The sequence below is a fragment of the Polypterus senegalus genome, chromosome 11 (genome assembly GCF_016835505.1).
Source record: "Polypterus senegalus isolate Bchr_013 chromosome 11, ASM1683550v1, whole genome shotgun sequence".
Taxonomy (NCBI): Eukaryota; Metazoa; Chordata; class Cladistia; order Polypteriformes; family Polypteridae; genus Polypterus; species Polypterus senegalus.
This window is the reverse complement of record NC_053164.1, coordinates 43,060,092-43,081,628: the sequence shown is the minus strand read 5'-3', so window position 1 is coordinate 43,081,628 and position 21,537 is coordinate 43,060,092. Positions and strand designations below refer to the sequence as shown.

Here is a 21,537-nt window from a genome sequence, read left to right as displayed (position 1 = left end):
GAAGGTGCCCAAAGTAGGACTACCCCTACACTGCTGTGTAACTTGTTTCATATACAGTGTTTATGATGATCTGTTCAAGATGTGCTTTCTATCGCTTGTGTGATACTGACCATTAAACGACTGTCATCCTTATCCCTGTCTCTGAATCTCACTCATTTTACTCATGGTGGTCTGATCATTTTGTGGGTGTTGACAGCAAAGAATGTCAACATGCAGCTTGACACAAATGACATAGTGGTTAGTGGTGCTGGTCCTTTCATTCAGAATTGTGATTTACATTCCCGACTTGCAGTATTTACTGATTCTGCAGAGTTAAGAGTTTCTATATTTGTTCCCAGTTACTCCACTTTTCTTGCTATATTCCAAACCCTTGTGTGTTAGGCTAATGGATGATCCTTAACTACTCAGGATGTGTGTGCTCTGTTATGGACTGGCACCCTGTTCATGGTTGATTCCTGTTTTACACCCAAAGCTGGGTTAGGCTCTGGCCCTTGCAACACTGAGTGGATTAACTGGGTTTAATAACAAATGAATATATGGAGGCAGGCAACAAAATGACCAATTATGGGTGAGACACATTTTTTTTGTCTGTATCTAATTAATCCAAAAGCAGTGATTAATTAAATGAATAAAAAAGATAGCCAATCACCTCTCTCTATATATATATATGTATATATAACATCCAGCGTCAGTCTATCTGTCCGCTTTTCATGAGAGAACTACTTAATGGATTTAGATTAGGTTTTTTTTTTTCTATAATTTGCTTGAACATTCTGCAAATTATCTTATCATGCTAAGAATCATAGTTCACTTGCAGGAGCAACATATTCGCACTAATCCGAGACAGAGACTGTGGGGAGGGGGAAGAGTCAGGAGTTGGGAGCCAGGCAGAGCCCTCCTAACTGTCCTGTTTCACTACTACGCAGGTGGAGCTGTGAGGGACAGCTAGTTAATAGATATAGGAAAGATAACATGACATCAAGAAAAAGATCAACCATACAACAGAATTATAACCTGCCAACTCCCTCCCCTCCCACTCATCCTAAACAAAAAGTAATAGGTAAGGCATCACAGCACACACTGCTTCTGAAGCGCCCTCATCCAGAATAGAGGGAAAGAAATCCTACTTTATTGTATTCTTTAACCAATGAAGCAATATGTTCCCAATTTGAAACCATAATATCAGAAGAATCATGCTGATAACTCTAGCATAATTAAGTTAAAAAAAGGAACACTTCCAAGCTTTAGAAAGTGGTACTAGCCGGATTGTTCCACCTAGAGACCAGACAGATTTTGGCAGCAATTGAACACAAAGAAATATCTTGCTAATGAAAAGGACAAAAACAAAAAATCAGATAAATCCTACAGGCAGTAATTGAGGGGACCAAGGAACAGAATAGCTTCAGCATAAGAGGAAATGGATGACCAGTTAGCTGCTACAGGAGGACAACCCAGAAACATATGGAAGAAAGTTCCCCAAGTGTTAAGTGAGCAAATTCTGCAAAGTGGATCAGAATCTAGACCTTGTGAAAAATGCAATCTAGGAGTGAAAAAAATCCCGTGATAAAAATTGTATATGAGCTGGTGGTAATTTTTTCCAGACATGCTTAACATTTTTAAAAACAGCATGCCAGCAGATACTATAGAATCAGATGAAGGAAGGTAAGATGCCCATTTCCACATTATAGCTAGAGCCACCCTATCAGAATCACGCTGAAGGACTTACATAGCAGAAGCAGAAATGAGCTTAACAGAAGAGGCTGAAGAGACAGCAAAGTTACACAGAGTACACGTCAGTAATTGGGCAAAAAGACAAAGTTTCACATCCCCTGAGAGAAGGTCTGTGCTGCAAATGAAAAAAGGAAGGAAGGAGGAATGAATGGAAAACTTTGACTATGGAAATGGAAACGGAATAGAACATAAAGAACCCATCTCATCGTTTAAGTACTCCACTGTACAAATTTCCAGAGATACTCCGTTCAGACTCAAAACAGGTTGACCTTAAATGTTAAACACTATTAAAATAATATCAGTACACTGGAGTGCCAATACTGAACCAAAGCAGCAACTACTAAGTATCTGAACAGCTTGCTACATAGCTTAATCTTTATTTCAATAATACTTTGTTATTATATCTCAAGCATGGTTACACAATTGCTTCAGTCATCTGTAGCTTGTACAGTTATACTGAAGTCTTATTAGCACACCATACTATTCACTTTAAATCTGCTAAAAAATGTAATTGATAGAAAATCTTTTGTGTGTGTCATAGAGCTGTCAAGTCTGATAATCATTTTTGCATTTACAGAAACCAATTTCCAAAACAGAAATCTTAGATCCTTCTATTCATTGTCAAATCCACTCAAGGATGTAGGGGACCATGGTCTATCCTACCAACATCAGAAGATGGCGGAAAAAAACCTGGAGGGTATGTGAATGCACAGGTCTAACACTCCCGGGCCATCTCTTATTTTACACTACCTGTAAATAGCGTAATGTTAAAATCCGAAAGGTGGTTCATTCATGTTAACTCTGTTTTAGCAGTAAGGTCCATGTAATTAGCATTCTGTAAAGCATTGTGATTTAATATTAAAGCAAAAGAAGCTATGTAAAATATTTCAGCCCATGTTAAACTATCTTTATTTATATCAAGGAACATCCCAAAGGCCTTTAGTAGTTTAACCATGTTTTTCTTTCCACTAAGATCATTCTTAGAGTCAAGCAAGGTATTAACTCATTAGTGAACACATCCAAACTAAGCAAGTTTCAATTCTATTTTGTTTTTTTACAATGCTCTTTATTATGTACAGGCTCAATGCAAGAGCACTTACTTTATAATTATAAATATGTGTATTAACAGTAAATTATGAACCATACAACATTTGAACACACAAAGAAACTGCATTAAACACAAAGACAAGAGACCAGTACCCATAAGGTAGTGCTGTTTATATCTACCCATGAATAAATTGCAGACATAGCCAAGCTCAGAGACCTAATACCATATGTGGCTGAGCCAGTTGTGAAATCGGCAGATTTTTTAATGGTGTACTGAAATGGGCAACATCTGAACCTACAATGCTAACTTCCAGTGACCAGTGAGCTCTCACAAGCCTCTGAGAAGAATCTTTAAGCATCAAGAAAGTGCAGCATTCTGATCACCTTGGCCTGCTCCACGTGACCTACAACAATGTTCCAATAGTCTACCTCATCTGTCAGGCTGAACACCTACTGTATCACCAGGATCTGAAATACCTGGATTTGGTCCTCATGCAATTTCTTCTGCTTTTAACCTGTTTAGTCTGGAGACTGCATGAGGACTGAATCCAGGTATTTAAAAATGATCAAAGTAATTGATAAAGCAGGTCTAGCAGCATTCTTTCAGCTAAAGGGTGAATCAACTATCGGAGGACATCAGAAGACTGAAGCCGGTTAGAACTTCTTTACGTAAAGGGTTGTACAACTCTGGAACAAACTACCAAGACATGTAGTTGAAGAAGAAACCATGACAAACTTTAAGAAAAATCTGGATGAAATATTAGCAATTAGCTAAATAAACTGGCTTGATGGACTGAATGGTCTCTTCTTGTTTGTCAAATTTCTTACGTTCTTACATATGTGTATTACCATGTCTCCATCAGATGTCCTTCAACAGCATTAGCAGGCAAGTTCAGGACCTGCTCAGATCTCTTACTTATGTCAAATGTTGCTATAAGAATGAAAAAGAATATGTGCCCTGCAGAATAACTACATGTTTTTCATAAATAACAGATAATCCCTGACAAAGAGGACTGTTCACGATCGTGTGTGAGAACTTCAGAGAGAAGACACTAAGTAAGATGTTTGTAAAAGAGAAAATACTGGTCATTCACAACTATAAACATAATTTTCAATAGTGCACATATAATGCTAATGGCAATGAAATGTTGTTCAACTTCAGAAAAAAAAAGGCAAGACAGAACTTTCTAATTCAACATGGTCTTAGCACACAAGTTTGTTGGATGAGCTGACAGCCCTCATTGTTTTTTATAATCCTTATGGTTATGGTTGCTGTTTAATTATTATACTCAAAGTTTACAGTGCTCTTATGGAAATGTCCATGACTATAGCTGCTTATGCTCTTTTTATTTTAATTTTATATGACGTTTTAATATATACCTTACTAATAAATTCTCTAAAATGAATCATGTGAGAGTAACTGTGAGCACAAAAGCAATAGATTTAATCCAGAAATATAAAGCATCCCACTCTCACCTTCCACTTGAATTAGTTTAAAATATTACCAATTCATTGTTTAAATCTAATTTATCCAGTCCAGAGATACATAAAGGCTAAAGTCAATCCTGCCAGTAGTAGGTGTAAAGTTGAAGGGTATGGTGGTCCACATTATTTACTTCCACTTCACCAGCCTAATTGGCAGCATGTCTTTAGACTGTTATTGGAATGTCACCCAAACACAGGGGGAGCACACACATTCCACACAGGAGGTACCCCTTCTGGGTGTCAAACCTGCTACCAAGATCTCAAATTGGTTGACTGGCAGGAGACAGAGAGTACAGATAAGACGAGAATGCACCACATGGAGCAAGGTCATCAGTGGAGTCCTTCAGGGGTCTGTCCTTGGTCCATTACTTTTTCTTATTTATTATATTGACATTCATTCTGGTATAGTTAAAACTTGTCAAATTCACAGTTGACTCTAAAATTGGAGGGATTGAAGGCACTGAGGAGGCAGCAAAAAGACCTGGACAAACACCTGGAAAATGGCAGACACCATCATACAGAAAGCAACCTCAGAAAAAGATTTAGAGGTATATGTTGATGCAACACATTTTCATTGACTAATCAATGAACAGAAGCAATTAAAATTTTGTTTCATCATAAAAACTGTTGACTTTAAGTCAGGGGAGGCTATGCTCAAACTATATAATGCACTAATAAGAATGCATCTGGAGTATTGTGTGCAGTTCTGGTCACCACAGTATAAGCAAGACATTGCTCTCCTCTTCACAGCTTCAAGGGCTTCTATCAAGTGCATGCCAAGACTTCAAAACATGTCCTACTCTGACAGATTCAGAAAATTAAACCTGTTTAGTCTCGAGCAGAGGAGACTGTGTGGGGACCTAATCCAGGTATTTAAAATCCTCAGAGGCAATGATAAAGTAGATTGAGCAAAATTCTTTCATCTTAACGGTGAATCATGTACTCAAAGGCATCAGTGGAAATTAAGGTGAAGTGCATTTAAAACTGAAGCCAGGAAGCACATTTTGGTTTTTTTTTTTTTACACAAAGACTTGTGGGAATCTGGGACATGCAACATGGAACATTTGAGTCATTTAGTTGAAGCAGAAACCTTGACAACCTTTAAGAAAAATTTGGATGAACTATTGGTACATCTTAGCAATTAGCTAAACAAAAGGGCTTGATGGACTGACTGGTCTCTTGTTTGCCAACTTTCTTATGAAGCGATTCTGGCAGATACTATGAAGACAGAAATAGAAATTGAATGGACTTCACAATATTCATATATTTGACCTGAATGGACATAACAGCCTTGATTTCTCGTCATTAATCCACCTTTTCAAAGAGCACAAGCAATAAACTTTTAGATATATTGCCACTCCATAAATCTTTACATCCTGTGAAATTAAAAACATGCCACTGTTTAAAAAGTAACAATTTATTTGGCTGCTATATTTTAAGATAAGTTAGATATTCTACATCAGTGGCCTAACCTTTCCTTTTACAGGCATTAAAGTCACACCAACCACCCACCAAAACTAGCATGGGGCTTCTGTTTTCAGATGTCTTAGCAGGTGTAATAAGATCCAAACAGCACTTGTCTGCTTTGAAAATCATCTCACTTGAGATTTTGGTGGTTCCTGAGATTTTCATAGCTGACATGATAACTTCACACATGCACAATGCATTTTGGCAAGGCACACCTGGAAGTGGCAGTTTGAGTCATAGGTGTGAACTGTCCCTGAGCCGCAAAGGAAGTTTTTCTAGCTTCCAGCCTTCAGTCTCAGCAGATCAACATGTCAGTCTTGTTGTTTTGAGAAAACCCAAAGGAATATAATCAGCTCCACTGCTGAATTTCAGATAGCTGTCTAACCCCAGAGTATGATAGTTTAAAGAAAATTCTTACTGAAGATGCAGCCTGATCAGTTGCATCCATGTGCTTTCTTCACCATTTACTTTTCTTTCAGTGCATTCTTGTGAAATCTGGCTATAGCAGTGAGGAAGCTGCTGCCCAACTGGCCATTACATGTTCTTTAAACACCACTTCACTATCATCATACTTGGAATGGCACTCGGGAAAAGCAACAATACCATGAACACTGCAAGTAGCAAAAAAGTGAAACGCCCTTAACAAGTCAAGCAGGCACAGAGAGACAGACTGGCACAGATACACATGGGCTGGGCAAAACAAAAACCACACAATCACACCATTAAAAAGACCTCAGAGAAGAGGTAAACATAAAGAGACTAAGGGATAAAAGAAAAACACAACTGATAGCCAGCCAGACAGAAACCTTCAGCAGGTATGCATAGTCTGGGAATACACAGACTGGTGGAAGATTTTGCCAAGCTTAAAATGAAGGCTGTCTAAGTTTAGAGAAACCGAAAAGAATGAGCCGTGCTCAGACAGACTGAAATCTCCAGCTAAGCTTAGAAACATAACCTATACTAGGATTTGTCCGACATCCTTAGCAAATGCACACATATTCTAAAGACAGACAACCAGCCACCAGAGTGAGACCAATTTACATCAGAATGACAAAACCAAAAGGACAAAGTAGCTTGTCTTATCTTCTTCTGTTCATTACTAACCACACTGCATTAAAAATTAAAAATGTTGTTGATTTCCGTCCAGAACCCAACATTCCACATCATGACCCTGCACACTTAACCCTCTCAATGTTACTTTTATTCTTCTTTTTTTCGGGGTGGGCGTGGGGGGTGGTGGTGGTGGTGGTTGAATTACCTTTACTGTTATGTGAGAAATAGCCAAATTGCACATCATGCTGTCCTTTGAGACCTGAGGGTCAATTCCAGCCGTAATGGCATTTTTGGCTTTAAACAAGCAAATCATTCAATTAAAGCACACCGCCTGAAATAATGCTGTCCAGAAGGGAAAAAAAAAAACCCTTTACCTGAAAACGTCTCCCTTTAACTGAACCCTGAAAAGAATATGCTTTATATAAGGGTGGTTGAAACTATGATCAAACAACGCAAACAAAACTTTTCAGTTTGTGGCATTTCAAAGTGTAACATTTTGCAGGAACATTCATCATTACATCTTCTGCCCAGACAACACTTTTTAATATTTACACCTTAACCTCTAATGTTACATATTGTTTATCTTTATAGCCTATTCTTCAGCCTCAGATTTAAATTTAGCCATCACCCTGCCACCAGTGATTCAAAAACAAAACATAAAAATGGGATCAGAAGCTTTTAAAGCCCCCCCCACCATCCGCACATAAAACTTGATTTGGTCTTTAGGCAACTAATGAACCAAGAGATGAGTGAAAAATCTTGAAGTAGGGAATTGCTAGTACTTCCATATTTGAAACATTTTCTGAACATATTGTGAATTGAGGCTTCTCCAACCACAGAACACTGGAGTTTCAGCACACCAGGCTGAATGACATCTTCTGCAGTCTTTACATGGTTCATTACATAAATGGTCAGTCATGAAGTACTAAGCTCCACATAGGCAGAGTTATCTGCTCTAAAGATTCCAATAATTTTGGACATTTTCTTTGCACTAAACATGGACTATATACTGTAAGTAAATATATTTATTATACAGTCAAGATAAAGTTATGGTGTTCAAATCAAAAAGGAAAACCTTAAATATGTCACTATGAGTTTCAAGCTTGAAATATTTCTTTATGAGTGGTTCACAAACAATCAGAGGGCAAGTCATGAACAACTCATAACTGTTCTGCTCTGTGAACCTCATTATACTGCCTTTACACAAATTTCAGTTGGCCTGAGTCTGCATCATCATTATTATTATTATTATTATTATTATTATTAGTATTATTTTGTGGACTCCTTTATCTAAGACAACTTATTGAAACAGTAAAAAAAGATACCCAGAAAATCTCAAAATGGCTCTGATTGACTGTAGAATATTCCCGTAACCATTTTATGCTGGGCTTCATTCCAGTAAATACAAAATGGTAACCTTAAACATCTCAAAACTGGACTCATAGTAGAACTTATCAATATGGTTCTGTTCTTTAAACTCAATAATGGGTTATCAGTTGAATGCATAAAGGGAGTCTATTGGCCCAGGTGTGGTGTACAGACCTCACAACAGAAACCCAAAATAGCTCAATACAGTTCAAGTCAACAAATACCAGAACAGAATTCTTTCAGCTTAATTGGAACACTGAACTTGCCACAGTAGAAATGTCTACATAACCTACAGTGGGATGCTAAAGCAGCTTCATTATTAGCTTATGTTGGACTTCTTATGTTGAATGCATAATTGTAGCTGTAAACATCTCTCAGGATAGGCCAGGTCTACACATCTGATACAGCCCCTCAATAGCAACTCTTAATATTCTGTTATTCTGTTCTGAAAACTCCATAGTGAGATGCTCAGAAGCTATGCTGTAGCTGTACTGTAAGGTAAACTATAGGCCTAGTTTATAAACCATTATTGAGAATTCAAAACATTAGATGGTTCTTCAAGATTTGGTGTTCAAACCCCAAGCAGCAATCTGGAACATCTCAACACTGTGTATTTGTACAAACCCCAAATAAGGAACCTTGTATTATACTGGACCTTAACGTGTAAGTGTGGTTCTGATCTACACAACCTATAGTCTAATGTTCTCACATTTGATGGTCATCCTGTGTCTGATTTATAGCTTCCATTGCAGAAGTCTAGAAGGTCTTATCACATGTTAAGCCTTTGAACCTAAACATACAAACCTCTAAATATCTCACTTTTCAACCTCCAGTGAAAACACTGAACATGTTTGAATTCATTCGGTCTTCAAACCCTACAATGAAAGCCTGAACATTGTGCCGGACGGCCTGAACCCCTTACTCAGCTGGGACACCCTGACAATGAAAGGACCGGAGAAGAGAGCTTTTTCAGGACATTTTCTCCCCTGGACCGATAGAAGGCAGCTCCCTTGGCTTGGCACATCAGGAAGTGCTGCCGGAATAAGGTTGTTGGACACCTGGACTCCTTTCAGGTGTCCTATTAAAGGGGGCTAGCTGCCGGTATTCATCGGCCAGAGTTGGGAGGAAGAAGGACAAAGCCTGTGTGGAAGACTGGAGGCAGAAGAACTGTGCTATAGCTCTTTGCATTATTTGTATTGTGCTGAGAAGTGGGGAGCAAAATTAAAATGCACTTCCCCACAGAAGAATAAAAGTGTGTGCTATGTGCCAATAAGTGTCCTGCCTCTCTGTGTCGGGGTTAGGGCAGCTGTATGCGCCCCCGGTGGTTCACAAAATGTTTTAAACTGGCTCAGGTCTGATTCAAAATGAAGGCACACTACAAAACCTTGAAAATGTACTCTATTGTTGAAAACTGTGACATGCCAGCATATCTGGTCTAAACACCCTACCAGTGTAAACTTGGTAAACCAGCATCTTCAAAGCATCAATTGGGAATCATTGGCTGTTCTTTGTACTTGCACACACAACACACAAGGTACAATTATATCCCATGCACATTTAGCATAGACAATGAGCTGCTTGCACAAAAAATTGTGTGTCTCTTCTTGTGGCCTAGGCAGCTTACTAAGATGAACACTCATTAAATTAGAAGCCTTCTGAAATAATTCTAGAGTTCTGAATGTGGAATGTAATGCCACACTGGAATACATTCAAATAGGACTCCGATTTCAATCCCAAAACCCACCTGTGAGAATAGAGCCAAAATTAAAACCAAGATCTTAATTCTGAAGAGAATGCATTATTACCGCTAGGTTCACAAGAGGTTAATTAGGTCAGCAGAATCTGAGATATTATTTCAGACAGAAGAGCAGATACAATTACTGCAGCCCCGAGCATCTGAAAGGAGTTGGCAGCGTAATGTAATCATCTGAATTTATACCAAACCAGCTCACTCACATGTTACAAAGGAGATGTTGTATACTTGGCTCTCGGTGCTGCAGCAAATTGAAAACGGCTCGTTAGCATTTGATAGGCAGGGCATGTAATCTGTGTTGCATCTTGTTTTGAAGAGGAAAAAAAAAAATAAAACTACTTAACAACGCAAGCCCTGTGAGTAAATCCTCTAGAAAGCTCCTCTTTAAATTCAGCCAGTCTGCTGTTTAAACTGCAGACAGTGTGGCCTAGTGGCTGAGGTGTTGGACTCCAAACCACAAGGTTTCCGTTTCAGTCTCCACCACTTTTTCACTGTGAGTCCTTGAGCAAGTCAGTTACCCATCCTTTTTGAAGAAAAAAAAAACAAACTTGAAAATAATGCTACCACACTGGGAAAGTTTACTATAAACTACAGAAAGGTTTGCAAGTAAAGTGAAACATCTTGCACTTAATGTGACCCACTTTAGCAGTGCACTATTTCAAATTATGTGTCTGCACACTTAGACATTTGGGTGTGCTCATGGAGATCAAGACCCATTTTATGTTTAGCCAATACTTTTATTCATGCTCATAGAAAAAAAAATACAACTAAAATTATTTTCCCATGTATACAAGTGGAACACTAGCAGATTCAGTGAGTGGCTCAAGGCCACCAACTAAATCAGGGCTTACCCAGTGACCCAGACTTACAAAAGGCCACAAGGCGGTCGCACTTACAACTCACATCCTTGGTCATGTAAAATTGTGCCTTCTCCACACAAACCCTGCAAGGATTTCTCTTTACAGTGAACACAGATATGACCCAAGATGAGTAATGGAAGAATTAGGGAAATTAAGAAATGGATAAATTATTTTTCAGAAATAGCTCAGACTATGCACTCACTGAAAGTTAATTTGATTATTTGATTTGATTATTTACATTGACACAAGTACAACACATAGAGCAATGCAAACTCCAAACTTTACCTAAGCTGGCAGATTGTGTTTGTTTTATAAACAAATGATCATCATCCCCATTTACAAAAGTGTCACTGCCCATACTAACACGACTGAAAATGCATATGACATACTGTAGATGTTTACCTACACTGGGCGTGCATGCATCATTATAAAAATTCTTGAAAGGGTGTGACACCACCGGCCATGAAATTTATCACAAAATTGCAGTGACCGGTAAATTGTTTGTCTTTTTGTGCATGTATGCTGCATTCATACTGTACAAAACAGAATTTAAATGCATACAAGTAAACAACAAATCAAGTGCCATGGAAAGAAACTGTTCTGCGCCTGCTCTGTTGGAATATGGATTTCTTCCGTGAAGCGTTACCATTAGTAATTAGCAGGATCCAATCAGGGAAGGGCTATGATATAAGCACAAGCCAATCAGAACATGATTAGAGTCTGCGTTTTCTCCCATCCACATTACAATGTTGAGGCTTTTTTTATTTTTTATTTTAAAGAAGTATATGACTCTGGAGAAGGTTTTCAAAAGTCTAAAAAATAGAGTGGACAAAAGGTAAAAATGGAGACTATTGTCTTCATTTTTAGGTGAAAATGTACACATCATATAAAAGTATTTTTTGTAAACCTTTTGTATTTTGGGTAATATTAATAAATGCCAATATTATTTATGTAAAAATTAGGAATACATATCAATATATCCAAAGGTTGCCATACCCTACTATAGGGATATAGAAAACAAAATAACTTAACTCATGTTCTTGCACAGAGTAGGTCACTTGGACACTAACATTTCCTTACTTTGGCATTTTGCTTCAATTCAAAAGATTCCCCTGTAACATCATATTTTACCTTGAATTAAGTAGTGAGTTACTATTAGTCCATTATTTATATGGCACATTTTGCATTTTGCATATTTCTACATTCTGAAGAGTGACAGAAAATGTGACTACCAGAGATCAGTCACAGTGAAGCTGAACCAGCAGTCGTCTGATTTATACTCCAAATAGCTAAGATATTAAATCTCATTGTACTGACCATACAACCTTTACTTCTTCCTCTTCATCTTTTCTCACTTCTATGTGGGATCAACGTGCTTGATCAACCTTTTCCATACGGCTTGGTCCTGCACTTTTCCTTCAGATCTTCCTTTATTTTATCAATCCACCTCCTCTTTGGCCTCCCTCGCTTTCTCTTCCCCACTTACCAACACTCTTTTGCCCACATATTCATTGTCTCTCCTCATGACATGTCCATACCATTTCAACCTGCTTTCCTATACTTTCTTAGATAGCTCTCCCACTTTTTTTGTACCGTTGTTTTTGTTTCCAATTCTGAACTTTTTTGTAACTCCACACATTCATCTCAATATTCTCATTTCTGCCATGCCTAACTTCTTGTCCTACACTCCATTTACTGCCCCTGTCTCAGCTCATACATCATTACCACTTTCTTAAAAAACATGCCTTAAACTTTCGCCTTAATTCTCCTATCACACAATACTCCTAATACCTTCTTCCAATTATTCTATTCTCATTGGACTCTATGGGTTATCTCTGCATCTAATTTTCCACCTTGGGCTACCACTGGTCCTAAAAATTTAAATGTATCTATTCTTTTCAGTAGCTCTCCCTTCAGGCTAAGTTTCGAGTCCTGATCATCATTAAACCTCATATATTTGGTATTCTTCCTATTTATCTTCAGTCCTCTATCTTCCAAAGCTCTTTTCCATTCTTCCAATTTCTAACTCCAGATTCTCTTTTCTGGTGCTACACAACACAATGTCATCAGCAAAAAGCTGGTACCAGGGGGAATTGCTCTTTTATCACGTGATTCAGCACATCCTTGATAATATCAAAGAGGTAAGGACTTAAAGAAGGTCCCTGGGGCAGACCTACTGTAACTGGGATCTTATCTGTTACCCCAACACTGTTTTCAACCCGAGTACTCACTCAATTATATATATCCTGGACAATCCTTCCATAATTCTCTAGTACTTCTTTCTCTCTCATGCACCACCAGGCATGGCATTCAATCATAAGTTTTCTCCAAATCAATAACACCATATACAAACCTTTATTTTTCCGCGATGCTTCTCTGTGAGTTGTCACAAATTGCACTGGCCATGCAACAGTAGAAAAGTATTATCATGAATAACAATGTTCATTTTGACAATGAGTAAGACCGCAGCTGCCCCTGGTTGTGTTTTGCTTGAAGGTTTTCCTTCAGATATGAGTGAATTTGGTTAAATGTGCAACCCATAAAGGGATGTTTCTAGCCTTGCAGGCCATGAGACCTCCTTTGCAGTTCCCAGTAATTCTCAATTGGGGTAAATCAGGGATTACAAAGCAGGCTTTTAGTGGTGTAGCAGTGCTAATCAATGTACCACCATACCAGCCCTACAGTGAACCTATCAGCCTCTTATTTGTGAGAATTTAGCCTAAAAATGATAGAATCCAGATACATAATCCTCTGATCAAAGTTTACATTTTTTCTTGATTTAAAAAAAAAATATTTCATATAGCCTGCGGTGGGCTGGTGGCCTGCCCAGGGTTTGTTTCCTGTCTTGTGCCCTGTGTTGGCTGGGATTGACTCCAGCAGACCCCTGTGACCCTGTAATGATATAGCGGGATGGATAATGGATGGAATTCATAAAGCACCTGCCTATATGGAAAAACCTCAGAGTACAACTGCTACTTCTCCCGAGAGGAGCTAGTGGAGGTGGTGTGGACACGTAGTTAGGATGCTCCCCAAGCACTTTACACAGGAGGTGTACAAGGCAAAGGCTATTGGGAAAATACAGAGAGGCAGACCCAGGATACTTGGAAGAGATCATGTCACTTGATTGTCCTGGGATCATCTTGGTATTCCTCAGGAAGTCCTGGAGCAAGTATTTATTTTTTAGGTTGGGTTTTGCATACAGTAGCTATATTTTAGTTTTACTCAGAATATATGCATTCATAGAATTATCATATTTTTCAGGGATTTGCAATCATTATTAATCACTACTTTTCTCTGCGGTGGCGTTTTCAACCGCCCCTACCTGATCGAAGCACTGTGCAGTCACCTGTAATGCTCAAATGAAGGCAGATCCCTGAGCTGTCCACTGCAGTGAATGCTCTGGGATAAAGCCTGGAAACAATGAGAAATTACTTAATCACATCTATGTTACGTAGAATTCCCAGTGGAGGCTGGGTGGTCTTTTGCCCTTGGCATCCCTGCAGATTGTTTTTTCCTCTCCAGATTAACTGGAGTTTTTTTTGTGATTTTTTGTTTTTTTCTGACCTCCAATCATTTGAGCATAGATTGGTCTCATCTTAGAAGACTTGAAATACAATATTATATATTAGACTGGACTTTGCTAAAAAAAAATATATATCTTTGTTATTAAGCTTGTATTGATTTTTTATTACTTGTTCATTATTATTTTTACCTAATTTATTTTTCTGTTCTTGTAACTGTGTCTGTGACATATGGTAAAGCTCTTTACGCTATATTCTGTGGATGAAAATGTGGTATAGAAATAATTGTGCTCCTACTGCAGCCCTCACCAGGAAAAATAAATGAAAAATTATGCTGACAATCTTTTTATAGAGTGTGCTGTATGGAACACTTTTTCACAATTTTACAAATGAAGTAAAAAAATAACAAAATGGTTGCATTATCAGCTTAGTCACAAGACTAAACTGAAGAAGTAAGGCACTAATTTTTCTTCAATATGTATCTCTAAAAGGTGTCTTGTTCAATGTCTTGTGACCGTGTTTGCCATTAAAACAGTTGCATACAGTTTATTACATACACCTATCTAGATTTGTGTTGTGTCTCCTATGATCTTTAGAATAGCAGACATTTTTCAGGGCTTGTATTCTAGAAGATGCCAAATGCATTGTTTTTGGAATGTTCTACATTGTGAAGATAACTTCATTGCACAGTTTCTTCAAACTGACTATCTCCTCCCGTCCTCGTATGAACAGACCTTTTTCATCTCAAACCAAAGATGACTGATGGGGTTGAGATATGGGGACTATGTAGGTCTCTGAAATAACAGAAACCTATTATTATGTTTATAGACTCGTTTATTGATGATGTATACGAGTGACATGGCACATTTATCATGCTAGGAGTGTCCATCCAAGTGCATTGCCACAAACAGATAAACTTGGTTAGCAAAGATGTTCAGATACACATTACTGTTCAGACATTCTTAAATGGTCATCAAGACCCTAATGTGTGCCATCTAAACATTCCTCATACTGTTACACTGCCACATCTGGCCTTTACTGTTGACACCAAACAGGGTGTCACCATGGACTCATGTTACCTGTGCCACATTCTAATTATTTAATCAACATAATGCAAAATGGACCTGAATTTGTCCAATCAAGCAACATTTTGCACTAATTAACAATCCAGTTTGCTCCTGTGTTCACTAGAGACACTTTCTTGTTTATTGCTGACAATAGCAGCTCTTGAATAACCCACTTATTACAAAGTCCAATAAGTTTTGCATTCCGGGAAAATATTCTGCACACCACCGTTGAATTCAGTTGTGATTTTCCTGCTTCTACGATTTTCGCCATTCTTCTTTGGCTCTTCTGATCCGTTAGCTGTTTTCATACCCAAGATTGTCCATCACCAGCAGTTGTTTTGTTTTTTACTTTTCACCACAATCTCAGAAAATCTTTGAAACAGTTGTATGTAAAAAGCCCATGATAACATCTGCATTGGGACACCAAGCACTAGTTATTATGTCACATTCAAAGTCACTAAGGTGGCCCCTTTTATCTATTTCAGTGTTTGATTAATTGAACTTCTATCTCTAGAAACTCCGTTCTGCCTGATTCATACCACACACTGGTATCAAATGACATAAGATATGTTGGAATGGAGAATATGTGTAATGGTGGGTTGTGCCCAACAAACTACTAACTCTGTGTATAGATTTAAGATTTGCTGCTTTGTGGCAACACAAATATAATTATTATCACCTCATAAACCTTGTGCTCTAAGTTTGGTTTCAATGTCTTTTGATTAATTGATAGAACTTTACTTGTTCCCTGGGGGAAATGTGACTTTTCACAGAGGCTTTTTAAATAAATAGATACATAAATAATTAGATAAGTAAATATGTACTAACATAAAGTCTATAAATAAATATACACACACACTTTGGTCTGAACACACACCAGAATGACTATAAAGCAAGAAAAAGTTCTGACTTGACTGTCACAGTCACAGTGAGGCATTATGCAGATAACTGTTACGTTATATTGCTGTTGGTATAAAGGAGCCCAAGTAGCGTTAATTGACAAACTTCTGCTGAATGATTTGTTGAATGAAAGTCCTAAGCATTAGTGTGTCATGAAGAGGATGTGCAGCATTCTTCATAATGGCACTCAGTTTTGTTTTAATTATCTCCTCTACCTCCTGGGGGTCCAGAGTGCATCCTTAAACTGATCCTGCCCTTCTAATTAGCTTGTTGATTCGGTGGGCCCCTCTTGAAATGATGTTACCAGCCCAGCACACCACAGGATAGAAAATCACACTGGCTATCACAGAGTTATAGAAGATGTGAAGGATGTTACTTCCCACTAATGATCTCCTTTCATTTATTTGAATTCAGTCATGGCGTTGGCTCAGACATTATCAATATGTTGTCTTATTGTGCCCAGCAATACACTAATATCCCTTATTCTTATCTGGGTGGAATCCCCCCATCCTTGATAATAAATTGGGTCAAACATAAGATAAAGGAAATAATAAGAGCCAGTTAGAATTAGATCGGAGGGGCACAGCCATGCAGAAAATAGCCTTAACATCTCACAAAGTCCATACCCTTTCTGGTGGGAATTGCCACGATTTAACTGTGATCGTGGGTTTCCTCTAAGGACACAAGTTTTCCCAGACAATCCAAAGTCATTCTTGGGTTGACTGGTAACTGTAAATTAATGTGTTATGGGTGAGTGACTATATTATTAATAGATCTGCAATCCAGGCGAGTGCTGCATTAAACATATGCATTAAAGTATAATGTATCAATAGCAATTTGCTAAACTATCATAAAATTTAGACACACAGACACACACATTACCCTGAAATCTGCCAGATTTTAATGATTAATGGAAATAAACGATATCACTTTAAAATTTTTAAAAATATTGAGTAAGTAAATGATACAGCCAGTTGTCAATGGAAGAGAGGAAGAAAAAAGAAAACTCCATTCAACAGTATTATTGGAGAACATAAATATCTGTGGGGAGGTCTACAGCTAGTTATAATTTAAAAAGGCACCAAGACACTCAGCCCCTACTGGGCCTTTTACAATACTGACACCTACCTTGTGCCTGATGCTGCACAGTCAATCAGTGAAACTAACCAGATGATCATATTCAGAAAATGGACCGATGATGTAAAACTCAACCGTTCATGCAGCACAGCCACAAAATATTGCCAGTGAACACCAGTCACTCTGAGCTAATCATGTAACCAGAGATTGTTACTTTTCTTATACCATAAAGAATCCTGAGATTCTTTACTCTGTTGAAAGGCACCACAGATTCAACTGTACTGCCCAAATGCTCTGATAAAGTAATAATCTGACAGGTTTTAGGCACAATAAATTGCTTACAGGGTGGTTAGTGGTGGCCATTTGATAAAAACTGGCATTATTTTCATTGTCCCTGTTACTTACAAATGCACCCAAGTGCAAAAAGTGGTCATCATTTTGAAAGAATCCAAAAACTATACATTTTAAATATTTTTAATTACACACCTGTTATTTGATTTTTTAATTTGCTAATTTGTATACAAGAAAAATGGAAGCAGTTACTGGCTCCAACATGTAGACTTCTTAATTTAGCAGGGTTAATATGACATTGAAACTCTGCACCCTTACATTATACTATTTTGAATACTCTTTTGAAAGGTAACAAATTGCTTTACAACAAACCTGCTGGTGGAACATTTTTTGAAGGCTTTGCATTGTGTTGCCACTTGCTAATGGCCTCTGGCTTTATAAGACACATCTCAACTTGTGTCAAACAGTGAAACGCCTTGTTTCATCATTTCTGAGGACACTCCAAAAGGTCACCCAACAGACTGAACTAGCATCATGATAGTGGACGAGGCACAGACCAGACTTCAGAGACAATGAAAAGCACAGACCGATTCACTAAGTGATGTGCAGACAAAGGTCAAAAACAAGAAAAGATTTCGATTTGAATAGCAAGTTCATTTCAGCTATTTCTGAATATTTGGTTAGATTTTGCTGTTAGGCTGTAACATGATGTTAGGGCTTGTGGTCTGTTACTTTTTTTATTTTTCTTACCATTTAGAATTGTTTTGATATTGCACCTTTCACAGACGGCAAATGAAATGTAGACAATAATAGTACTTTATGAATCCACTTTTTCCATCACATAATCAAAGAAAGCCAGAATCTTAAGTATCAGCTTCAGACACCAAAGCAGGGAGCCACTTAAATCCAATACACACTTATTTACACCAGGCTAATTCAGAGTTGATAACTAATCTAGCATCTGTGATAGACTGGTTGCACCCTTGCACCCAAACCTATAGGGTTAGGCTCCTGCAGCTCACCATCCTGAATTTGATTAAGCAGGCTAAAGAATGCTATGTTAACTGCTCTAATACGCAACTTTGTGCAGTTTTGAAAGGAGCCTAGAATATCCTAGAAGTGCAGATAATGCGGACTTCAGACAGAATATGACAGAAGCAGGAACTGAACCCAGATCCTTAATACTGTGAGGCAGCATCACTAACCATTGTGCCATCATGCCACCCACACACCAAAACAACATTACCCTATAAAAGAATAAAGCAATGGGTCAAATACCCGTATCAAATAAGTAAAGTAATATCACATGTATAAGCTGTGGCCAAAGGGCAAATACAACTCTGGATTTAGACAAGGCAGATCTAAAAGCCTGAAAAAGTTTACTCATAACTCTCCTTAATAATAACAATAATACATTTATGTAGCTCAAGGTGACAGAGCAAGATACTAAGGACAGTAAGATATGGAAAAAGATGATCCGCTGTGGCAACCCGTACCAGGAGTAGCCAAAAAGAAGATGTACCTCAAGGTGTTTAAAAGGAAAAGGACTGAATAGGTGGCAAAAGGCATAACTTTAATTCAAACTACATCCTACTTGAGCCCCCCAGTGAGTGACTCTCACAAATAACCAGCTTTCCAGGCCCCTTTTAGCAGATGGTCCAATGTCGTTGCCTACTTGTGTGGGTACTCAAAGGAGCATCACTAGCAAGAAGAGTCTTTGCATCATAAACCAAATTTAGGCCCCATTTATCATCTAATGGCTCACTGTTGGTGGTCTTAGCCTTTTTTATATATACTGATATGAATACTCCTGCCAAATAAAGCTTTTCAGTGTCAATTATCAATTCAGTGTCAGTCCCCACCAAATGTCAGTTAGGGGACAGAGGGCTTGAACACTGCTGCATCACTTGTATACCATCAGCTTGTCTCTGGACCTGAAAGTCTCATCACCCTAATCAGGTTTAAACTTGCAGCAGCCAGGCTGATTGCTGGTAACTACATCTCCATATTTTGTTGTTTGTACTGGAGATAAACCAACTTCATATTTCTGCTAGGTAATCCAGCTCTGTAATGCATTCCATTTTTTTTCTGCAAAAGAATGTGGCAAGTTTTCCTGCTCTAGAGGAATTTAATTTTTACTGCTTGCTTGATGAAGAAAATGTAGAAATTAACACCCTGCTCTTTAACTTGCAAGATAAAGCAAGAAATGATTCATTTTCATAGACATAAAAAGGCACTTAAAAACTTTAGACTAAGTAGAATTTACACAGAATAATCTTGATCCTTCTCAGTTGTTCAAATTCAAGCCATATCTTACATCTCCTCTCTCATTATACATATTCATTTTACCTCAATGCAAGAAATAATATCCTGTGTCAACCCTTCTGGGATGTCCTATTAAGACAAAAAGAAAGAAACTTGATTACCTTGCACCTTTGTATTCTCAGTGGAATTTGTGGGACTCATGGCAATGCAGACATCATCTTGAGGGAACTGATCACAAGCCAGCATCTCAGGCCATGGGAAACCAAATGCCTGCATGATGGGTGTGCAGCCATCCCGGACAGCTTCACACAGCCAACGGCAAGGGTAGATCGGTCGCTCAAGGCAGACGGGTGCAAACAGGGAGCAGAGAAAAACTTGTGTGCCCGGGTGGCAGTTCTTGTGGACCAGTGGGACCCAGCTGCTGGCCTGCTGCTTGGTCTCAGACATAGTCTCGTGATCCAACAAGTTAGGTAGGACCATCACCTTGTATCCTACCCCTTGGCAGAGCTTTAGGTCATCTGGAATTTCCATACACTGATACCGCCTACCATGGCCCGGGGATGAAGGGGAAAAATCTGCTGGCCAGCTGAGATACTCATATTCAGATGCCCTGGAGAAGGATAGGACGGTAAAGGAGAGCACCAGAAGTGATGACATGCAGCTCCACAGAAGGTTTGAAGTAAAGTAATATATGCTCTTCATTCTGCTTACAGAAAAATTGGAAAAATAAAAAAATAAATTAAACTAGGGTTCTGTTGTAACCAGTTAAAGAACAAGTTGAGGTGAGCCTGTGCAGCTGTGTGCGTATGTTGCAGTGATCCTGTGTCCACTCTGGTCTTGAGACGTCTGCCTTTAAACTTCCACTCTTTCAAAGGCACCGCTGCAGCTTCTACTTTCTCAAAGATCTCAACACCATCTCTGTAGGTAGCATTTCTGAGAATGCCCTCTCTTACTCTGAAAGAGGAATGTGGAGCAGAGCTGCATCCAATCACATCGCTTCTCTCCCCTTTTACAACTTGCATGCCAATCGCCACCCCCAACACCAATCGCAGTGGAGGAGGGCGGGGCACTGGTTCATAGGCCCGCCCACCCTGCCTCCACCTCAATCTGGCCAAATGAATTACCTGGCTCCCCGAAGAGAGACTGAATCTTTACTTAAGCTGCATTGCTTTTTTCTTTTGCTTGAACTGCAAACAATAGTTTTAAACTGTTTTCGCACTTAAGCGAATTGCTTCTTCGCCCATCTGATCAGGGATACGTGATTTTTATCGTTCATATCCCAGCATCAGCGTTCATCGACCTGATTCCATTCCTGGCATCAAAAGTTGATTGGAAAAATCGCGTCTGTATGCTGGCACTGCGTTAACGGCATTTCCTGATAGTTTTGTTCTTGTTGACAGTGCTACAGCGCCCAGCCGTTAAGCTTCAGTTAACATCAGGCAATAGGTGCAATGCACGTTTTTTTTTTTTTTAAACTAGGGCGCGGAGAAGTAAAACCTCGCAAATTTATGTTTCACTCCAAATGGTGCCTACAGCTGGGCATGAAGCCATGAGACATTATTTGCCCATTTCCCAAACTACTTATCCCCGGGATTCTTCAAAGAAAACAAAAAGCCCTTCCGGATGCGAAAGCGTTACTTTATTTTCGAAAT

At 38.6% G+C, this 21,537-nt stretch overlaps 1 protein-coding gene across 1 annotated transcript in view; it reads right to left on the bottom strand.

Annotated features, from left to right (window-relative positions):
- Nucleotides 1-21,309, bottom strand: part of LOC120538892 (secreted frizzled-related protein 1-like) — a 76,229-nt gene extending 54,920 nt beyond the window's left edge. Inside the window, exon 1 of the mRNA XM_039768476.1 lies at nt 20,047-21,309. Coding sequence (XP_039624410.1) covers nt 20,047-20,587 — 541 coding nt within the window. The 5' untranslated portion in view covers nt 20,588-21,309. The remainder of the gene's footprint in view (nt 1-20,046) is intronic.
- Between the last annotated feature and the right edge of the window lie 228 nt (nt 21,310-21,537).